Raw genomic sequence first — 17,516 nt, forward strand, 5'->3', positions numbered from 1 at the left:
TATAAAATGGGCCAATTGAGTTGTGTTTCACCAAGGCAATCTTGGTGAAAATTGGAGAAGAAAGGAAGACATCTTGTTTAGCTCCTGAATCAATAACGAAATTTCAGTAAAGCAGCCCTATTACAAATCCTCTCACACCACCCAGTCCATGATGTAAGTAACACAAGATGACTCAAGGAAATGAGACGAGCCACACAGGACAGTGTTTTTGCAACATTCTTTTGGATGTCTGAAAGAAAAAAGCTACACATAAGCCATGTTCGGATGGCAATATCTTAGCTTAAGACAAGATAGGAACAAGTGTTATCATTGCATCAACAACCCCTTTGAGTCTCCTTCCACATAAGCAAATGAGGAAGTCTTCTGTTAACTACAGTTTCCTGTTTCATCTAAAGCAGGTAAATATGATTAACAGCTTCAGAAAAAGCCAGGATATTGAGCCATAGTTTGAAGTTGGCAATATATGGTGGCTTGTTCTGAAGCCATTAAGCATAATTTCAATTTGGATGGATCAGTAAACTATAATTAACCAAGGAATTCCTTGTTTGTTTACTCATACACCTGCACAAATTTCATTCATGCAAGATTCATTTGTATCATGGTTTATTAAGTTCAAATGTGGCCTTAGTACACACAGAGGAAATATAGAATCCTTTTTATTCAATTTTACAACATTGTACTTAACAGTGCTTCCTAAAAATACAGTAACAGTTATTGGCACACATTGGTACACACAATGACATTGATTTAACCTATTGTGTGCCAATGAAGCAATAATAAATCTATTATGATAATAGAATCCACGTGTATGTTTATTCTGGATAGATCTAGAGAAACCCTAGATTTAATTTCTTATATGTTTGTATTGCATTTCATCAGCAAACTTACTTGACAAGCTATGGTGACATTTGGTAGGCTGTGGAAACCTTGTCCTCTATTGCCAAAAAATACATATACAGAGCCCTGGATCAACAGAAAATAAAATTTTAATAGGGTATGAATCAAATCCAGAATTTTTATTTATTTATTTTTTTAAATCAATTTCACCTCATCCTTTCATCTTCACATGAACCTGTCTGTCCAGGTGTACTGTACAACTGCAATCTAGCCAAGTCTAATAATTCAATTTGTGATTCACAGATATTGGCATTCACAAAACAGGTTGGTCCTAAGATTGTCAGTCAGATGATGCATCTGATATTCTGTCTGCCTTATTTCACTTGGGCCATGCTAACGTCCCCTCTTATGAATCGCCCGTAATTACTAACCTGCACTAACATTTTACACTGTAAAAATGCCACACACACATATTCTTACCCTGTAACTGAGTTCCTGTGATCCTACAGACGGGGCTCCCACTGCTAGATCCAACACACCATCTTCGTTGAAATCTAGAACTGCTACTGCAGAACCAAACCTTGCTGAAGGCTTAAAAAGAAAGAAGCCGACATCATTATGGCAATCCAACACCCATTTTAAAAGCTTATCTTTCTTTTTAAGGAATACCTGCTCATATAACGTTCAGCACAATTGCTTAACATTTTTGGATTTTTTCTTTGTTATTTAGCTTTTTATTTCAATTGTGACAAAAGACTGTATTTTAAATATGTACTTTAAACCCAGCTCCTAGTTCAACACTCCATTCCACCATGCAAATATAATACTCAGGAGAATGGCCAAACCCTACTACTTCCATTTAGCTCATATAGATCCCCAGTAAAGAGTCCTTAATAGTTTTAAGCAGCAACGCTCTTTATTCACAATGAACTTTTATCTTTAAGTTATTTTAGAAATGAAGTTAATGGCATTGCTAGTAGAAAAGAAGATGCCGCCAGTCTTTCAGATGACCGGAAACACAAGCAAAATGTTTTCAATGACCAATGTGTGACTTGTTTTCCTACCTTATTCCCCTCCAGAATGCAGTCTGCTTCCTGGTCTAGGTCCAAGTTTGCATGAGGCAAACCTGATTCGTTACCATAAACAATATATACACGGCCTATCTGAATGTGTCCCAGCCGGCTGTATCCTGGCGCTCCTGCTACCAGGTCATCGTAGCCATCCTGGTTTAGGTCAGAGGAAATCAACGCCCTGCATATCAAGTGAAATAATTCCAATTACTCTTTTGGTTTACATTTGTTTAAAGCTTCCACATTTTCATTTGCAGATTTTCAATTGTCTATATAAAAGAGTAATTGCCGTGGTGGCCCTGAAGAAAGGTGAGATCCAAAACGAAATCTGATTTAATTTTTTTATTATCCCAATCCTGTATCGACAGGATTGTTGTTGTTGTTGTTGTTTAGTCATTTAGTCGTGTCCGACTCTTCGTGACCCCATGGACCAGAGCACACCAGGCACTTCTGTCTTCCACTGCCTCCCGCAGTTTGGTCAAACTCATGCTGGTAGCTTCAAAGACACTATCCAACCATCTCATCCCCTGTCATCCCCTTCTCCTTGTGCCCTCCATCTTTCCCAACATCAGGGTCTTTTCCAGGGAGTCTTCTCTTCTCATGAGGTGGCCAGAGTATTGGAGCCTCAGCTTCACGATCTGTCCTTCCAGTGAGCACTCAGGGCTGATTTCCTTAAGAATGGATAGGTTTGATCTTCTTGCAGTCCATGGGACTCTCAAGAGTCTCCTCCAGCACCATAATTCAAAAGCATCGATTCTTCAGCGATCAGCCTTCTTTATGGTCCAGCTCTCACTTCCATACATCACTACTGGGAAAACCATAGCTTTTACTATACGGACCTTTGTTGGCAAGGTGATGTCTCTACTTTTTAAGATGCTGTCTAGGTTTGTCATTGCTTTCCTCCCAAGAAGCAGGCGTCTCTTAATTTCGTGGCTGCTGTCACCATCTGCAGTGATCATGGAGCCCAAGAAAGTAAAATCTCTCACTGCCTCCATTTCTTCCCCTTCTATTTGCCAGGAGGTGATGGGACCAATGGCCATGATCTTCGTTTTTTTGATGTTGAGCTTCAGACCATATTTTGCGCTCTCCTCTTTCACCCTCAGTAAAAGGTTCTTTAATGTGTCAGTGTTATGTAGTGTTTTTGTATTGTATTGTTCTTTTTTTTGTAGTGTTGTGTTTAAATTGTAGGAAAAGTAATAAATATTATTTTCAAAAAAAAAAAGGGTTCTTTAATTCCTCCTCACTTTCTGCCATCAAGGTTGTGTCATCTGCATATCTGAGGTTGTTGATATTCCTTCCAGCAATCTTAATTCCGGCTTGGGATTCATCCAGCCCAGCCTTTCTGGCTTGGGTTCCCCCCCCCAAACAAGATAATTTCCCTGCATAGTTATTACATGCAGGTAGGATAAGCATCCAGGCAATAGTATTGAGTCCATACAAGCTGATCTGTCAGACAAAAACAGAATGGAGAAATCAGAACTCAGAACTCACCACCCAAGTCTAGCATATGGAGTTTTCAGAAAATATGAAGCACTGGGTTTGGTGACATGCTTTGGTGACCCTTGTGTCGTCACTGACAACACTCTCCTCAAACCTTTTGCAGTGGCACTATTGCTCAGCTGAAGATAATTCTGGGGGGGAAATGCATAAAGGAATATTCGAGCACATTCATAATTATATTTTGGTTGTTGACCCAGCAAGGGCCCAATTTATATTTAGTGCAATACACCAGACTCACTGCAATGAACGGGTGCCTCTACACTTGCAAACAGTTAGTGCTGTGCTGAGAATTTATCCTACTTTTTGTTTTGTTTTTGCTTCATCATTGTCTGTGTCAATGAACGAAAAAGAAATTGCATTCAAAAATTATCAAAAAGGAGAGAACATTTTGGTGAAATTGTCACAGGGGGGTGCAGGGTTTTATTGTCATGCTTACCTCACCTTTGAAGTGGCCGAGGACATTTGTAATCATCCTGAGGATGAGGCAGATAAATGGAAGCCTCTTTCTCAGAGGAAGAAAACTTTTTTAAACAATGGAGGCTAGATTTTGGCACATCACTACACAGCTTCTTTCAATTTCATTAAAGCTTTTTTATTATATGTACTACTACTACTACATACACACAGTGCTTTTTTCTAAAAGAAAATGTTTAGGGGTACTCTCATTTTCCTACTCATATTGAAATACTGCCCCTCAATGAGACCATACTTAGATTCACAAAATGTTCAGGGGTATGCGTCCCCCCAGGAAAAAAAGCACTGTATATATGTACTATGTTATCAGACCCTCCTCTAGCTGTATCTCACAACCTCTTGAAAGAAAGGAGATCGTCTGTTGTCCAGTAGGTTAATTAAACTCCAGTGCAGTGCTGCTAAAATATTGAGCCATTGTTACAATCTCTTGGCTGAGGCCAGTTTACATATTCTACTATACATTTTGACTTGAAGGTTTACTTGGAATCACATGACAGGCACCTACAGAGTTTCCCATAAGCTCCAGTGAACAGAAATATCTCACATATAGTAGCTTCACACTTTCCATGAAATGCACGTAACAAAAAACTACTTCGTATTACCTGAACGTAATATATAGCTTTTGGGGTGGGGGAGGGGTGGCAAAGAATATGTAGAAGGCAACTTGCCAACAAACAAGACACTGGGTGTCCAGTGTATCTCCATATATATTTCTATCCCTTACCATTAATATCTAAATGCCAGAAAGACTTACTGCTGTCCAAGGTGGCACTTCAAAATAAACTCCTCGCTCTGTGTAGCTGATATTTTTTTCAACTGATTTGGCCATTGAAGAAGTCGTTTGTCTGTAGTGTTCAGTTCTGGACTGTTTGATTCTGCTGAAATAAGGCAATAACGATTAGACATTTGCTTATGGGAACATAAAAATGGAATAAATGTCACGGATAGTCCTTTACAAGAGATTACAATGTAATAAGTGTTTTAGTTAAGTACAAAACTGGAAAAGTCCAATATTTAAAACACAAAATGGACACAAAGGTTTTTTATGGACATTTTCTGGCAATACTCAATAGTTCTGTGCTTTAAGTATTTTAAAATTTTTATTAAACATTTGAATGATCCAGTTTAGTATTTCACTCAAAACTTAGCCCACTGTGGTCTCTGGTGTATTTATGGTTGTAATTTTGGCAACACAAGCTCTCTGTTTTGTGCTGACAAGTATATGCCAGCTTTTTAGTAAAAAACTAACAAACCATTTCCATTTGTTCCATAAGAACAATCTTCTACAAGGCCAGAGGTAAACTTCTGTTTTAAATTTAGTTATTCTAACAATATTTTCAGGACAGCCAGCCAAATGGGTGGAGCCCAACCAGGGATGCTATAACAGTGGATTTCCTGCATCAGTAGTGTGTTGAACCAGCTACTTTTGGAGGTTTCTTCCAACTATATAGTATTCATCAAAGGAAAATCATAAATGAAAAGCTTCAAGGATTTGAAAGTTTGGTGATACTGGCTGAGAATGTATCAGCGGGCAAGGTCCAAAGTTCTACAGTATGGCTTCCACTAATGCAGCGAGGCTGTTACATCTTGCTTTTCCCACTTCCTCTCCTGCACCCCCCAAATCTGCTCTGGAGATTTCACTGGAGATCTCCTATAGGAAATGCAAGAATATGGGGTTTTTTTCTAGATGGTGGGCCAATTGCAACAGAAAGAGACATAGGATGTAGACGGCCTGAATTTTGTTTAATGGAATGAACATGAAAAAGACAAATATTGTTCAGACAACCAATCAAACTAGGCAGACATATGTTACGTCTTTACTTACATGACAGCATTTGTTTGTTCATCTTTACAGCGTATATACAAAGGATTCTCAGGAATAAAGCAGCCACTAAAGAAGAAATTTTCAAATAATTATACTAAATGCATAATTTTAAATGCTGACTACTACTTCATAAGTACCCAGGGCACACAGGGCAATTCTATACCTCCCTGCTGCTCTCAGATACCAATCCTGCTACAACGTAGAATGTTTCTAGATTCTGTACAGCAGCACTCAAAATTTGTTGGTGGATGACCTGTGCCACAAACTATATTTAATGAGTGTATCAGAGCACTCTGTAAATTAATAGTTAAAGTCTTTTATATACAGTGGTGCCTCGCAAGACGAAATTAATTCGTTCCGCAAGTCTCTTCGTCTTGCGGTTTTTTCGTCTTGCGATGCACGGTTTCCCATAGGAATGCATTGAAAATCAATTAATGCGTTCCTAGGGAAACCGCCTTCAGACCAGGTCCGGGGACAGTCTGTCCCCGGACCTCTTCTGAAGGCTGGGGGGGGGGCAAGGGCTTTTCTTCTCACCCCCAGCATTTTAAAAAACCCTGGGACAGCGGAGGACTTCTCCGCTGTCCGGGCGATCTTAAAATGCTGGCGGGCGGCATTTTAAAATCGCCCCGGACAGGACTTCTCCGCTGTCCGGGGCGATTTAAAAGCCCCTGGGAAGGCAGGCAGGGGGGGACAAAGACTTTCGCCCCCCGCCCGCCTTCGGAAGGTGTTCCCACCCCCCCGCCCGGCTTCGCAGCAGCGCTACGAAGCCCGGCGGCTGGGGCAGGTGCTCCCGCCCCCCCACCCCGCTTCGGAGCAGCGTTCCGAAGCGGGGTGGCTGGGGCAGGTGTTCCCACCCCCCGCCCGGCTTCGCAGCAGCGCTACAAAGCCCGGCGGCTGGGGCAGGTGCTCCCGCCCCCCCACCCCGCTTCAGAGCAGCGTTCCGAAGCGGGGTGGCTGGGGCAGGTGTTCCCACCCCCCGCCCGGCTTCGCAGCAGCGCTACGAAGCCGGGCGGCTGGGGCAGGTGCTCCCGCCCCCCCCACCCCGCTTCGGAGCAGCGTTCCGAAGCGGGGTGGCTGGGGCAGGTGTTCCCACCCCCCGCCCGGCTTCGCAGCAGCGCTACGAAGCCGGGCGGCTGGGGCAGGTGCTCTCGCCCCCCCCACCCCGCTTCGGAGCAGCGTTCCGAAGCGGGGTGGCTGGGGCAGGTGTTCCCACCCCCCGCCCGGCTTCGCAGCAGCGCTACGAAGCCGGGCGGCTGGGGCAGGTGCTCCCGCCCCCCACCCCGCTTCGGAGCAGCGTTCCGAAGCGGGGAGGCTGGGGCAGATGTTCCCACCCCCCGCCCGGCTTCGCAGCAGCGCTACGAAGCCGGGCGGCTGGGGCAGGTGTTCCCGCCCCCCCACCCCGCTTCGGAGCAGCGTTCCGAAGCGGGGTGGCTGGGGCAGGTGTTCCCACCCCCCGCCCGGCTTCGCAGCAGTGCTACGAAGCCGGGCGGCTGGGGCAGGTGCTCCCGCCCCCCCACCCCGCTTCGGAGCAGCCGCTTGCTTCAAAAGAGGTCCGGGGGCAGCGGGAGCGCTTCCTGCTGCCCCCGGACCTCTTTTGAAGCAAGGGGCGGTGGGGAGAAGCGATCTCCCCGCAGCCGCTTGCTTCAAAAGAGGTCCGGGACCTCTTTTGAAGCAAGCGGCTGCGGGGAGAAGCGCAGCCGCTTGCTTCAAAAGAGGTCCGGGGGCAGCGGGAGCGCTTCCCGCTGCCTCCGGACCTCTTTTGAAGCAAGGGGCGGTGGGGAGAAGCGATCTCCCGGCCACCCCTTGCTTCAAAAGAGAAGACCCGCTGTCCCCGGGGCAAGCTTCGTTTTGCGAAGCAAGCCCATAGGGAAATTCGTCTTGCGAGGCAACTTGAAAACGAAAAAACCTTTCGTTTTGCGAGTTTTTCGTCTCGCGAGGCGTTCGTCTTGCGGGGTACCACTGTATCAACCTTTTATGCTCTTACACACCCGCCCAATGCTCCTATCCCTTCTTTTAGCTTCTTTTAAATTCTTATAGACTTATATATTCACCTTCTGTTTTAATACCTTTTAGCTTTCCAAAACACTTTTCAGATTTTAAATGACTGGATCCTATGCTTTTATGCTGGTTTATGACCATAATAAAGATTTGTATTGTATTGTATTGGCCAAACAACACAACTATTCCTCTCTCAGAATTAACCAGATGTCCTTAAACTCGTTTTCTATAATTGCAAACATAATCAGCACTTCAAATGAAATGTTAGAAGGCTAATGGGTGGCTATTACATGTGAGTTATTATAGCGTCCACAGCTCAATTCACAACTTATCTGAACCACATTTCTTACATGAAAATATTTGCATAATTTTATTATTGGTTTAGAGTAGTATACCTTGGTCTAGAGAGGTTAAACCAGCACCTCACCTTGTTCCATTCTCTAACATTTGACTTGTTTGCTCAAAAATGTTATTTGATGAGAATGCCATATCATCCACACCACCGAGAAAATATTCATGGAATTTGTTCACCAAAAATGAGGACTTCCTGGCATAAATGGGGTAAAGCTATGAAAATGGAAATGCAAATTAATTAGATAGATGAGAATTTCAAGAGTAGCATTCAACAAAGCTCTTTTCAACAAAAATACATTACCTTGGCGACAGTGATCATTTCGCCAAACCTGAAGGAGAAAGTACAGTATTCTCTATTTACCATCCGTGTAGAACTTTTCAGTGAACAAAACACTTTTTATATACACCTACGTGCTTCCTTTGCTGTTGAGTCTCAGGCTTGCATACTTCCCTCTAACTTCCAAGGTGATCAAAAGTTAATTTCCTTTTTTGATTAATTTCAGTTTAGCATTACGTCCAAAGCCTAAACTGTGGTTAAGTTTAACTACCTAACATTTGAAGGTGGCTTGTTTCAGTAAACCATGTTTAAGATTAACCTGTTTGCCAGAGTTCTGACATAACAAAACACTTCAGTTAATCAGAATTGAAAATGGAAACTTCTGATTTTTCTCTTCAGGGGCACACTGAGGAAGGAAAGGTTCCCTGCAGCTCATTCCCATGATGCTAAATCATAGTTTATTATTACACCAAACACAGACTTTGTGGGCCACTACAATGTGGAAGCAGTATTCACCATGTAGAAAGATAACAAGGGCATCTGTCAGCTAAACGCATTTATTTCAGTAAAATTCATTAACAAATTGGTTATTCCAGATTTGTTATTCAGCTGAAATAATGAACTGACCAAAACTATATTTATTAAACACACAGCTTGATATGAGTCTGCAGTGCAAAGAAATGTTTAGAATAGGGGCAACAATTGCTGGCCCATCAGCAAATGTTAAAATACACCCACATCCCTCTGGCATCTCCTTCAACTCCACATCATGATTTACTTTAAAGTGTATATATTGAGACATCTCCTCCTTAATATTTATTTGTTTCCCATTTCAATATGTCAGTCCCTTCCAATCTTTCCTTTAGCACCAAAGCACAGTTTTTTAAAAAAACAACAACAACCAATGGTCCTTCTATCTACTTCGGCCCATCCACTTATGGGAGATCCCTTCCACAAAAAATAAAACACACACCACAACTTTAAACTTTCTTCTCCAATTCTCATCATTTAACAGCACTTGCTCTAGCCTTATTTGCATGTCCAACCCATCAACAACAAATTTCCTCTGTTTGGGCCCAATGTCCTCCACACTGAGTTGTGCTTTCCCAAAATTATTTATTTTCTCATTCAATTACTATACTGAGAGGATTTTTTAGTATGTACTTCATTTAAAAAAAAGGATCAAACATATAATCAAATTATAAAACGTGCACTGCTGTAGGAATAAAAATGGAAACATTTAGCTTGACTTACACTTCAAGAAACTGCAGATACGTGCAGTCAACAATTGTGTCTTCAGTTATTACTTTCAGCCCATAAAGTTCCTGGTAGATTGACAGTAAATCTTTGACTGGCACATACCTAAATATATTGAAGAGCAGAGTTTCTTATTTAAACCAACAAAGTTCATTGGCATAAATCAAGTCCTCAACTAAAATTGTGGACCCATCCGCAGCGCCCCCCTCCCCAGCAGGTGAAGCCACAGGCAACAACAGGTGTGAACAAACTAGACAATATAATTTCAACCCCAGAGTCCCTGATGCAAGTAAAGGTAAAGGACCTCTGAACAGTTAAGTCCAGTAAAAGACGACTATGGGGTGTGGCGCTCATCTCGCTTTCAGGCTGAGGGAGCAGTGTTTGTCCACAGACAGCTTTCCAGGTCATGTGGCCAGCATGACTAAACTGCTTCTGGCACAATGAGACACCGGGACGGAAGCCAGAGCGCATGGAAATGCTGTTTACCTTCCCACTGCAGCAATACCTATTTATCTACTTGCACTAGTGTGCTTTCGAACTGTTAGGTTGGCAGAAGCTGGGACAGAGCAACGGGACCTCCCCCCCTCACATGGATTCGAATTGCCGACCTTCCAATTGCTGAGCCCAAGAGGCTTGCTCAGTGGTTTAGACCACAGCGCCACCTGCTCCCTGATGCAAGGGTAATGTTATAACATTGGTTGTAGTGGTTATAATGTTATAACATTGGTTCCTCAACACCACATTGGTGATGGTGGTTAAACCATGGATCTTTCGCCACTGTCTCTGCTTCTGAACCCTCTGCTCCCTGCTCTCTCTCTCTCTCTCTCTCTCTCTCTGTTTTGAAAACAGCACACTTACCAGCTTGGTTCCAAATAACTAAAATCCAGCTCAAACTGGCTCAGCACATCTCCTCCTAAAATTAGAGGGCGAAAAGAGAGCAAGACATCAACTTACTGAAGCAAAAACCATACAAAGAATTTTGCCTTCCTTTTAGATTATTGGAGCATTTGCATTTGAACAAAATCTGGAACACCTCCTACTACCGTATTTTTCGCTCCATAGGGCGCACCTGACCATAGGGCGCACCTAGTTTTTAGAGGAGGAAAATACGGAGAAAAATATTCTGAATCAAATGTTGCACTAAACTATTTAAAGGAGCAAAGCGGGCGGCTCCTGTCCGCTTTGCTGCTTTAAACTGAGCCTCAGAGGAGGGTAGGAAGGGGAACCATGGCTTATCTAAGTCCAGTTAATAATGCTGAGCCTGACTTATGGCCATCGAGATTAGCCTGGCCATCTCAGTGGAAATCTGGGGAGGCTGGGGTGGACTTTCAGTGGTCAAAGTGTGGTTGTGTCTTCCTGCCCGGCATCTATTTCCTGCCCTCTTTCCCTCCTCCACCTCCGCACCCTGCTTCAAGGGAAGGAAGCGGAGCCATGGATCCTCTGCTCGCAACTGCAATGGATTCCCTCCACTTTGAAGCAGGAAAGTGGGAGAGGAGCTGCTTACACGAGTGTAAGCTGCTCCCCTCCCACATTGCCGCTTCAAAGGGAGCCCAGGAGGAGGGAATCTGCTGCATTTGCCAGCACAGGATCCATGGTCCCCTTCCTTCCCTCCTCCGTAGTTGCTTTGAAGCAGGAAAGTGGGAGAGGAGCTGCTTACACGAGTGTAAGCTGCTCCCCTCCCACATTGTCGCTTCAAAGCAATCACGGAGGAGGGAATCCGCTGCAGCCTCTAGCAGCGGAGGATCCATGGTCCCCTTCCTTCCCTCCTCCGTAGTTGCTTTGAAGCAGGAAAGTGGGAGAGGAGCTGCTTACACGAGTGTAAGCTGCTCCCTTCCCACATTGCCGCTTCAAAGGGAGCCCAGGAGGAGGGAATCCGCTGCAGCTTCCCCCACCTCCCGAAGAAGCCGCGCGCTCTTTAAAGGGGCTGCGCGGCTTCTCCTGGCTTTTCTGGGAGGTGGGGGGATTCCCCCACCTCGTAGAAAAGCCTGCAGGAGCCGCACAGCCTTTAAAGAGGGCGCCGCTCTTGGGGGCTTTTCCCCCAGGAGGGAGAAGGGACTGATGCGGCCAGTCAGTCCCTTCTCCCTCCTGGAGAAAAGCCCGCAAGAGCGCACGAAGCTTGTGTGCGGCTCTTGAGGGCTTTTCCCGCCTGCCTCCCCCCTGCATTCGCTCCATAGGACGCACACACATTTTCCCTTGCTTTTTAGGAGGGAAAAAGTGCGTCCTATGGTGCGAAAAATACGGTAGTTTCTTTCTGCATAGCTTGCTCAGTTCCGTTAAGGGCATTCCTTCCTGTCTGCCACATACTTTTGGATTTGTCCTGTCCCTTATGCTCAGAACCTAAGCAAGTTTCTCACTGTCTGCTTCAGGGCCTTGTCAAGCATCTCAGCCAGCTGAAATGCCCCATGTGAAACTGAGCAAGCTATGCAGAAAGAAACTAGTGCCATGGCTAAACAAATCACTTATTTCAGGGGTGAAGTCATTGAAACCTTAGTGATATCAGTCTTTTCTGTAAGAACCTTCAGGAATTTAATGGAAATCTAGGGAGAACATTCCAGGATCCATAAGGAAATAAATTACCAAAATCACCAGCAGCGTGAGCATCTGAATATGAGCCATAAAAATCAATCTAGGAAAAATAGAAACAAGTTATTTACATCAAAGAAGTAGGAACATGAACAGAATCAAAATTTCTCATTTCTCCTCTTTGATACAAGCCACCTAGGAGATGATCCAGACCCCTGAAGCTTCTTTTTCACCCTCACCGTTGCATAAAGTTCCACATATAGGATTCCTCCAGCAGGAATTCCTAGCCAATCAGTTGCAAAAACTCAAGACTTTTGTCTCCTTCTCTGGCTACCTCCATGTGGGGAAATGATTGCTTGTACATAAGAGCATGAGCCACCTCCAAAACTGCCAAGGTGTTTCTTTCATATCTACCAAGCCATAATGGCTACTAGTCAACAACCATCCTTACTTATCAGAATCTTAAGGGTTTGTGCTCTCCCTGTTCTCTTGTACTACAGAGAACATCCAACCAATTAATTTTTTTAAAGGTGAACAGCAGTAAGGATCTTTCCTTCCTTCCTTCTCCCTCCCACCCCAGATATTATGTGATTGTCACTTAAGGGGGACAACAAAACCAAATGATAAAATATGCTTCGGTCACAAGGAAAAAATGACCCGAGGCTAATAATAAAATAAGGCACCACTTACAGCTGCCATGGCATGTAAAAATCCTTGTTCAATCCCCAAGCTATGCCAACTCACGTCTGCCACCATATGAGAAGCGATTCCAAAAAGGAAAGCCACCAGTTTCTCTGTGGCCTAAACAACAGAAACAAAAACAAGCATTTCTGCATTAAGTGCATTGAAACCAAACTCTCAAAAGGTATTTGGGGACATTTAGTTGACATGTTTGCTGATGAAACCTTGCCTCTGCTTTCACCAACACAAGGGAGAAATCTATGTGGTATGTTATTTATTTGTATAGCATCTTCAGTGGGCATGCATGCTGCCATTTTTACAGCTAGTCATTACGAAACGTCAAAATTAATTTGACCTTTTCTCTTTCAAATGCTTTTGGTACAAATGAGAAAGGGAAAGAACAATAAGATTTATGAAAAGAATGATACCAGGGCCTTCGGCCTCAGCAATTTATGGGGGATTTATTACCTCTCCCCAGGGCTGAGGATAGTTCTTTCTGATGTAATGGACACTGGTACTGAGAAAAGGTGCCCAGTGAGTGTCTTCAGATACTTGACGGAACAGCCCTGAAACACCAGACAAGAGCAACATTATTTCATGATAAATTTTTTAATTGATTTTTAATTTTAAGTAACAAAACATACCTATACAAGTAAAACAGAGCTTAGTAGATGTACAGAAAAGAAAGAAAAATAGCATTGGAGGATTGCAGTTTTAGACACTCCAAGAAAGCCAATCAAATGAACATGTCTCTCCATAAGGTTCCATGAGTCGATGGAGGGTGAAAACCAATTTCAATTGTCTTAACAAAGTCAATAAAAGCATACCATGTCATTTAGAAGGTGTGAGCTCCCTCAACTGATATTCCTTTCGAGAAACGGTTAATTTGTCCAAAAGCATAATGTCCCATACTTGCGAAATCCAGGCTTCAAAAAGATTTGCAATTAGTTTTCCGATTTTCCACAATCACTAATCTAACTGAAAGTTGAGGTCTTTATTGGTTATGATCTTAATGTGAGGAGTAAAACACGACAGTAGGGCTAATTTGGGTCTGGTTTTCTGGTTGCAGCAATTGTCCCATCATTTAATTGTTTGAAAAAACCTTTTCCCAAAAAGGAATAAATTTTAGGTAAAACCACCCCATGTGGATTGGAGAGCCAGTACTTCATTGCATTTCCACTAGCAAAGGTTGAGTGTGTTGTGCTTAATTCTATACAGTCTGGCTGGGTACATATACCAGTGATGTGCTACATTTAAAGAATTTTCTAGGACTTCTAATTGAGATGGATCCAAATAGTAGTTTATTCCAAATTGGTTGCCAGAATTGCTCCTCTAATTCTTCTCCAAAATATTTTCCCCATTCACGAAAAGTTGGACCAGTAACCCTTAGTATAAATTATAAAGCGTATCAACCCAAGATGCACTCATACCAAAGGAACGTGGAATTGTAAAGAGAGATTGTCGGTTTAAATGATCAAATGCCTTGACTGATCTCCTCTGCCTGCACCTTTTAAAGTAGACTTCTTTAACCTTGGGTCCCCAGAAGCTGTTGGCCTGCAACTATAATTATTCTCCTCATTCCTCCTGCAGTGTTCCTTGGCATTCGTTGTTTGAACAGTGGTTTCTTCTCTTCGGACTCTCCACTGGCATAGTTACAATTTATATACAGTAGTACCTCGGGTTACATACGCTTCAGGTTACAGACTCAGCTAACCCAGAAATAGTGCTTCAGGTTAAGAACTTTGCTTCAGGATGAGAACAGAAATCGTGCTCTGGCGGCGCAGCAGCAGCAGGAGGCCCCATTAGCTAAAGTAGTGCTTCAGGTTAAGAACAGTTTCAGGTTAAGTACGGACCTCCGGAACGAATTAAGTACTTAACCCAAGGTACCACTGTATATGGACCCCTAGCCAGCCAACTAGTAAATTAATCAGGCTGCTTGTCAGTAGTATGGTTTTGGGGGGCAAGGGGAAAAAACCTAATTTCTCCAACCATTTATTACCATTCCTGCAGATACCAGAATAAAAGGCATCAGGATACAGGCTTCCAGCCTGATAGGCATCTTGGTGTGTTAGTATCAACTGGACAAGAGGATAGTGAAGAAACAGAAATAAAAGTAAGAGAGAAAAGGGGAGGGGGAAGAGAGAGAGAATATTATTAGTTGCATATTACCAATATTTCAAGTACTAAAACAATATAGCACTTAATACTCACATCTAGGTATTGTTAAAGTCACTCAAATACTGTCTCTTAAATACTCATAAAAAATATTAAAGGTAACTATAACAAGGTTTTACATAGTTTAGTAAGGATGAACAAATGTCAATTCTTTTACAATGGGGTGGCCAACCCCTAGCCTATGGTCCGGACAATTTTTGTAATAGTTACAAAAAGAATGTAATGCATGGAAGGAGGCTCAGTGCTGGGGTGGGTGGAGAAGGTAGCAGAAAGAGGAAATATTTATTAAAATGCTTTTTAATGTTAGACTCATAAGCTTCCTACCTTGCGATAGTTAACATTTCCTCCTGGGCTGCTGAAAAATTCCAGAGCTCTGTGAGCTAGAAAAATAACATCACATTAGCTTCCTGGTGGGGGTCTGCAGTACTTAACTGGGAAATATGCAAAAAAAATTTCCTCTGGGAAATATGCAATTCCCTACAGTGTCCAGATTTTGCTGCATGATCGCATCCCTTAATATCGGGAAATGTCAAACAACCTTCACCTACTGGTTTTCAAAGAATATCAAGAGATATCCTTAACTTACTTACCCACACACAATCTATTATTTTGCCATGACAAAATGTATGGAGAAACAGGTAATGGCAAATTTGTAAATAAACGTAATCCTGTGTGTATATTTTTATCATGGTTATCCTACCCATTCAAGCAGTCTTTCAATTTGACCATATTGCTTAACCCTAATGTATTGTTTTAAGATGCCTTATGCAAAAGACTAGAACAAAAGCATGAATAAAAGAAGTTAAATGCCTGAATTGCCTCCTAGCCATAAACTTTATAGCTGAAAATTCATTACAAAATGAATTGCGACTGAAGCCTCCGCAGTTAAGACACAAATTCCACAATGAAATATATTTCTAATTCTTAAGCTACCCTCTCCCCTTGATTTCTTAAAAATCTGGGAGATAATTTATAAGGTAAGCATATAATTTTTTTAAGGCTTCAAAGCTCAGAAAACATTTAGCATCTAATTTCTGCATATAAAAATTAGTCCTGAAGGCTAAGATACTCAGATTTTTAATGTTTGATTGAAGATAGCACACATATATGCTGTTTTCTGTTAATAAAATATGCCAAGCTTGCATTATGCTGGTATCATTTCACCTTCTCTAGATACATGCAGCCCTAGCCTTTCTAGCAGTTTAAAACAACATGGTAATTGCAGTATTTTATTCAACAATTGCTGCATATTCCCCACCCCCCTTAAATAACACTTACCTGGTAACTAAAATGGTCAGATTACAGAAATTATCTGTTATGATGCTTCACAACACTCATACCTTTATTATCAAATCTTACCTATTTCAATATGTGTTGACAAGCCGCATGGTGTACCTTTACGGCAAAAACTGCAAAGTACAGCTAGAACAGACCAGATCTTGAAAGCTTCCATGCTGTGGATATTCTGGACTATAAACCATGGTTTTCAAGATGCTTTCAATAGGAGGATTGTGACCTTTGAAATATGGGCTACAGTGCATTTCGTAATCAAATATGTGACTGGCAAATAAACTAAAGCCCTCACATGATTTGGAAATGTGTTGCCAGTTTCCCCTGTATCAGCCAACGGATCTGAGACAAGAATCGGTCCCAACGAAACTTAATACGATGTCTCTTTTCCATTGATAGCTGTGAAATGATGCCTAGAACAGAGAAAGGATATTATTGTATGATGTTTGGCAACTGCATCCGTCCTTCCTTCCTTCTCTCTCAACGCACCATTGTTCATTAAACCGTTCTCTGCTAATGCAGGTGATATCAGTAAAAATAACGTATTTCACTTAAAAACAACAACCTAAAATACTGATGGTTGTGTCTCGTTCCATTAATATCCATAATGCATTAATAGTTCATGAGAAGTTTGCAATACTTATGAATTCTAAAGGAATAAAAACTTTTAGTAGCAGTTAATCCACTGGGGGGAGTTTTACTACATTCACAAGTGTTGCTGCTGATTCACACATTATATGGGAACAAGTACCAAAGTACCAGGACCAAAGACTGTACTCATACAGTCATTATTTTTTTAATCACCCATCAGGTCCTGTACAGTGGTACCTCAGGTTACATACGCTTCAGGTTACAGACTCCGCTAATCCAGAAATATTATCTCGGGTTAAGAACTTTGCTTCAGGATGAGAACAGAAATTGTGCAGTGGCGGCACAGCGGCAGCAGGAGTCCCCATTAGCCAAAGTGGTGCTTCAGGTTAAGAACAGTTTCAGGTTAAGAACAGACCTCCAGAACGAATTAAGTTCTTAACCTGAGGTACCACTGTACTAGGGGAAAATTCTCCCACTGCTGGAACAGCTGCCCCTGATGACAGCTGAGGGGAGAGGAGGCCTGATGGAGCTAGCCCATGGGTAGGCAAACTAAGGCCGGGGGGGCCAAATCCGGCCCAATCGCCTTCTAAATCTGGCCCACGGACGGTCCGGGAACCAGCGTGTTTTTACATGAGTAGAATGTGTGCTTTTATTTAAAAGGCAT

At 42.6% G+C, this 17,516-nt stretch overlaps 1 protein-coding gene and 1 long non-coding RNA gene across 5 annotated transcripts in view; one reads left to right on the forward strand and one right to left on the reverse strand.

Annotated features, from left to right (window-relative positions):
• LOC308593963 overlaps positions 1–17,516 on the forward strand; it is a 223,796-nt gene that overhangs the window by 141,401 nt on the left and 64,879 nt on the right. The gene's annotated exons all lie outside the window — the stretch shown is intronic.
• The window catches only part of GPLD1 (glycosylphosphatidylinositol specific phospholipase D1), a 28,121-nt gene that overhangs the window by 8,652 nt on the left and 1,953 nt on the right, over positions 1–17,516 (reverse strand). For 2 of the 4 annotated variants that reach the window (XM_081206258.1, XM_081206255.1), the window contains exons 2-17: positions 16,331–16,674; positions 15,296–15,351; positions 14,796–14,874; positions 13,265–13,362; positions 12,806–12,916; positions 12,170–12,218; positions 10,451–10,505; positions 9,590–9,697; positions 8,360–8,387; positions 8,132–8,271; positions 5,707–5,772; positions 4,636–4,759; positions 3,399–3,538; positions 1,902–2,088; positions 1,318–1,428; positions 889–963 (exon numbers count right to left, since the gene is read on the reverse strand). In XM_081206258.1, coding sequence (XP_081062384.1) covers positions 889–963; positions 1,318–1,428; positions 1,902–2,088; positions 3,399–3,538; positions 4,636–4,759; positions 5,707–5,772; positions 8,132–8,271; positions 8,360–8,387; positions 9,590–9,697; positions 10,451–10,505; positions 12,170–12,218; positions 12,806–12,916; positions 13,265–13,362; positions 14,796–14,874; positions 15,296–15,351; positions 16,331–16,424 — 1,521 coding nt within the window. In that variant the 5' untranslated portion in view covers positions 16,425–16,674. Of the gene's footprint in view, positions 1–888; positions 964–1,317; positions 1,429–1,901; positions 2,089–3,398; positions 3,539–4,635; positions 4,760–5,706; positions 5,773–8,131; positions 8,272–8,359; positions 8,388–9,589; positions 9,698–10,450; positions 10,506–12,169; positions 12,219–12,805; positions 12,917–13,264; positions 13,363–14,795; positions 14,875–15,295; positions 15,352–16,330; positions 17,076–17,304; positions 17,435–17,516 lie in introns of those variants that run through there. The other 2 variants (XM_081206256.1, XM_081206257.1) reach the window with 2 other exon arrangements.

This window comes from Podarcis bocagei (genome assembly GCF_964188305.1).
Source record: "Podarcis bocagei genome assembly, chromosome: 8".
NCBI lineage: Eukaryota > Metazoa > Chordata > Lepidosauria > Squamata > Lacertidae > Podarcis > Podarcis bocagei.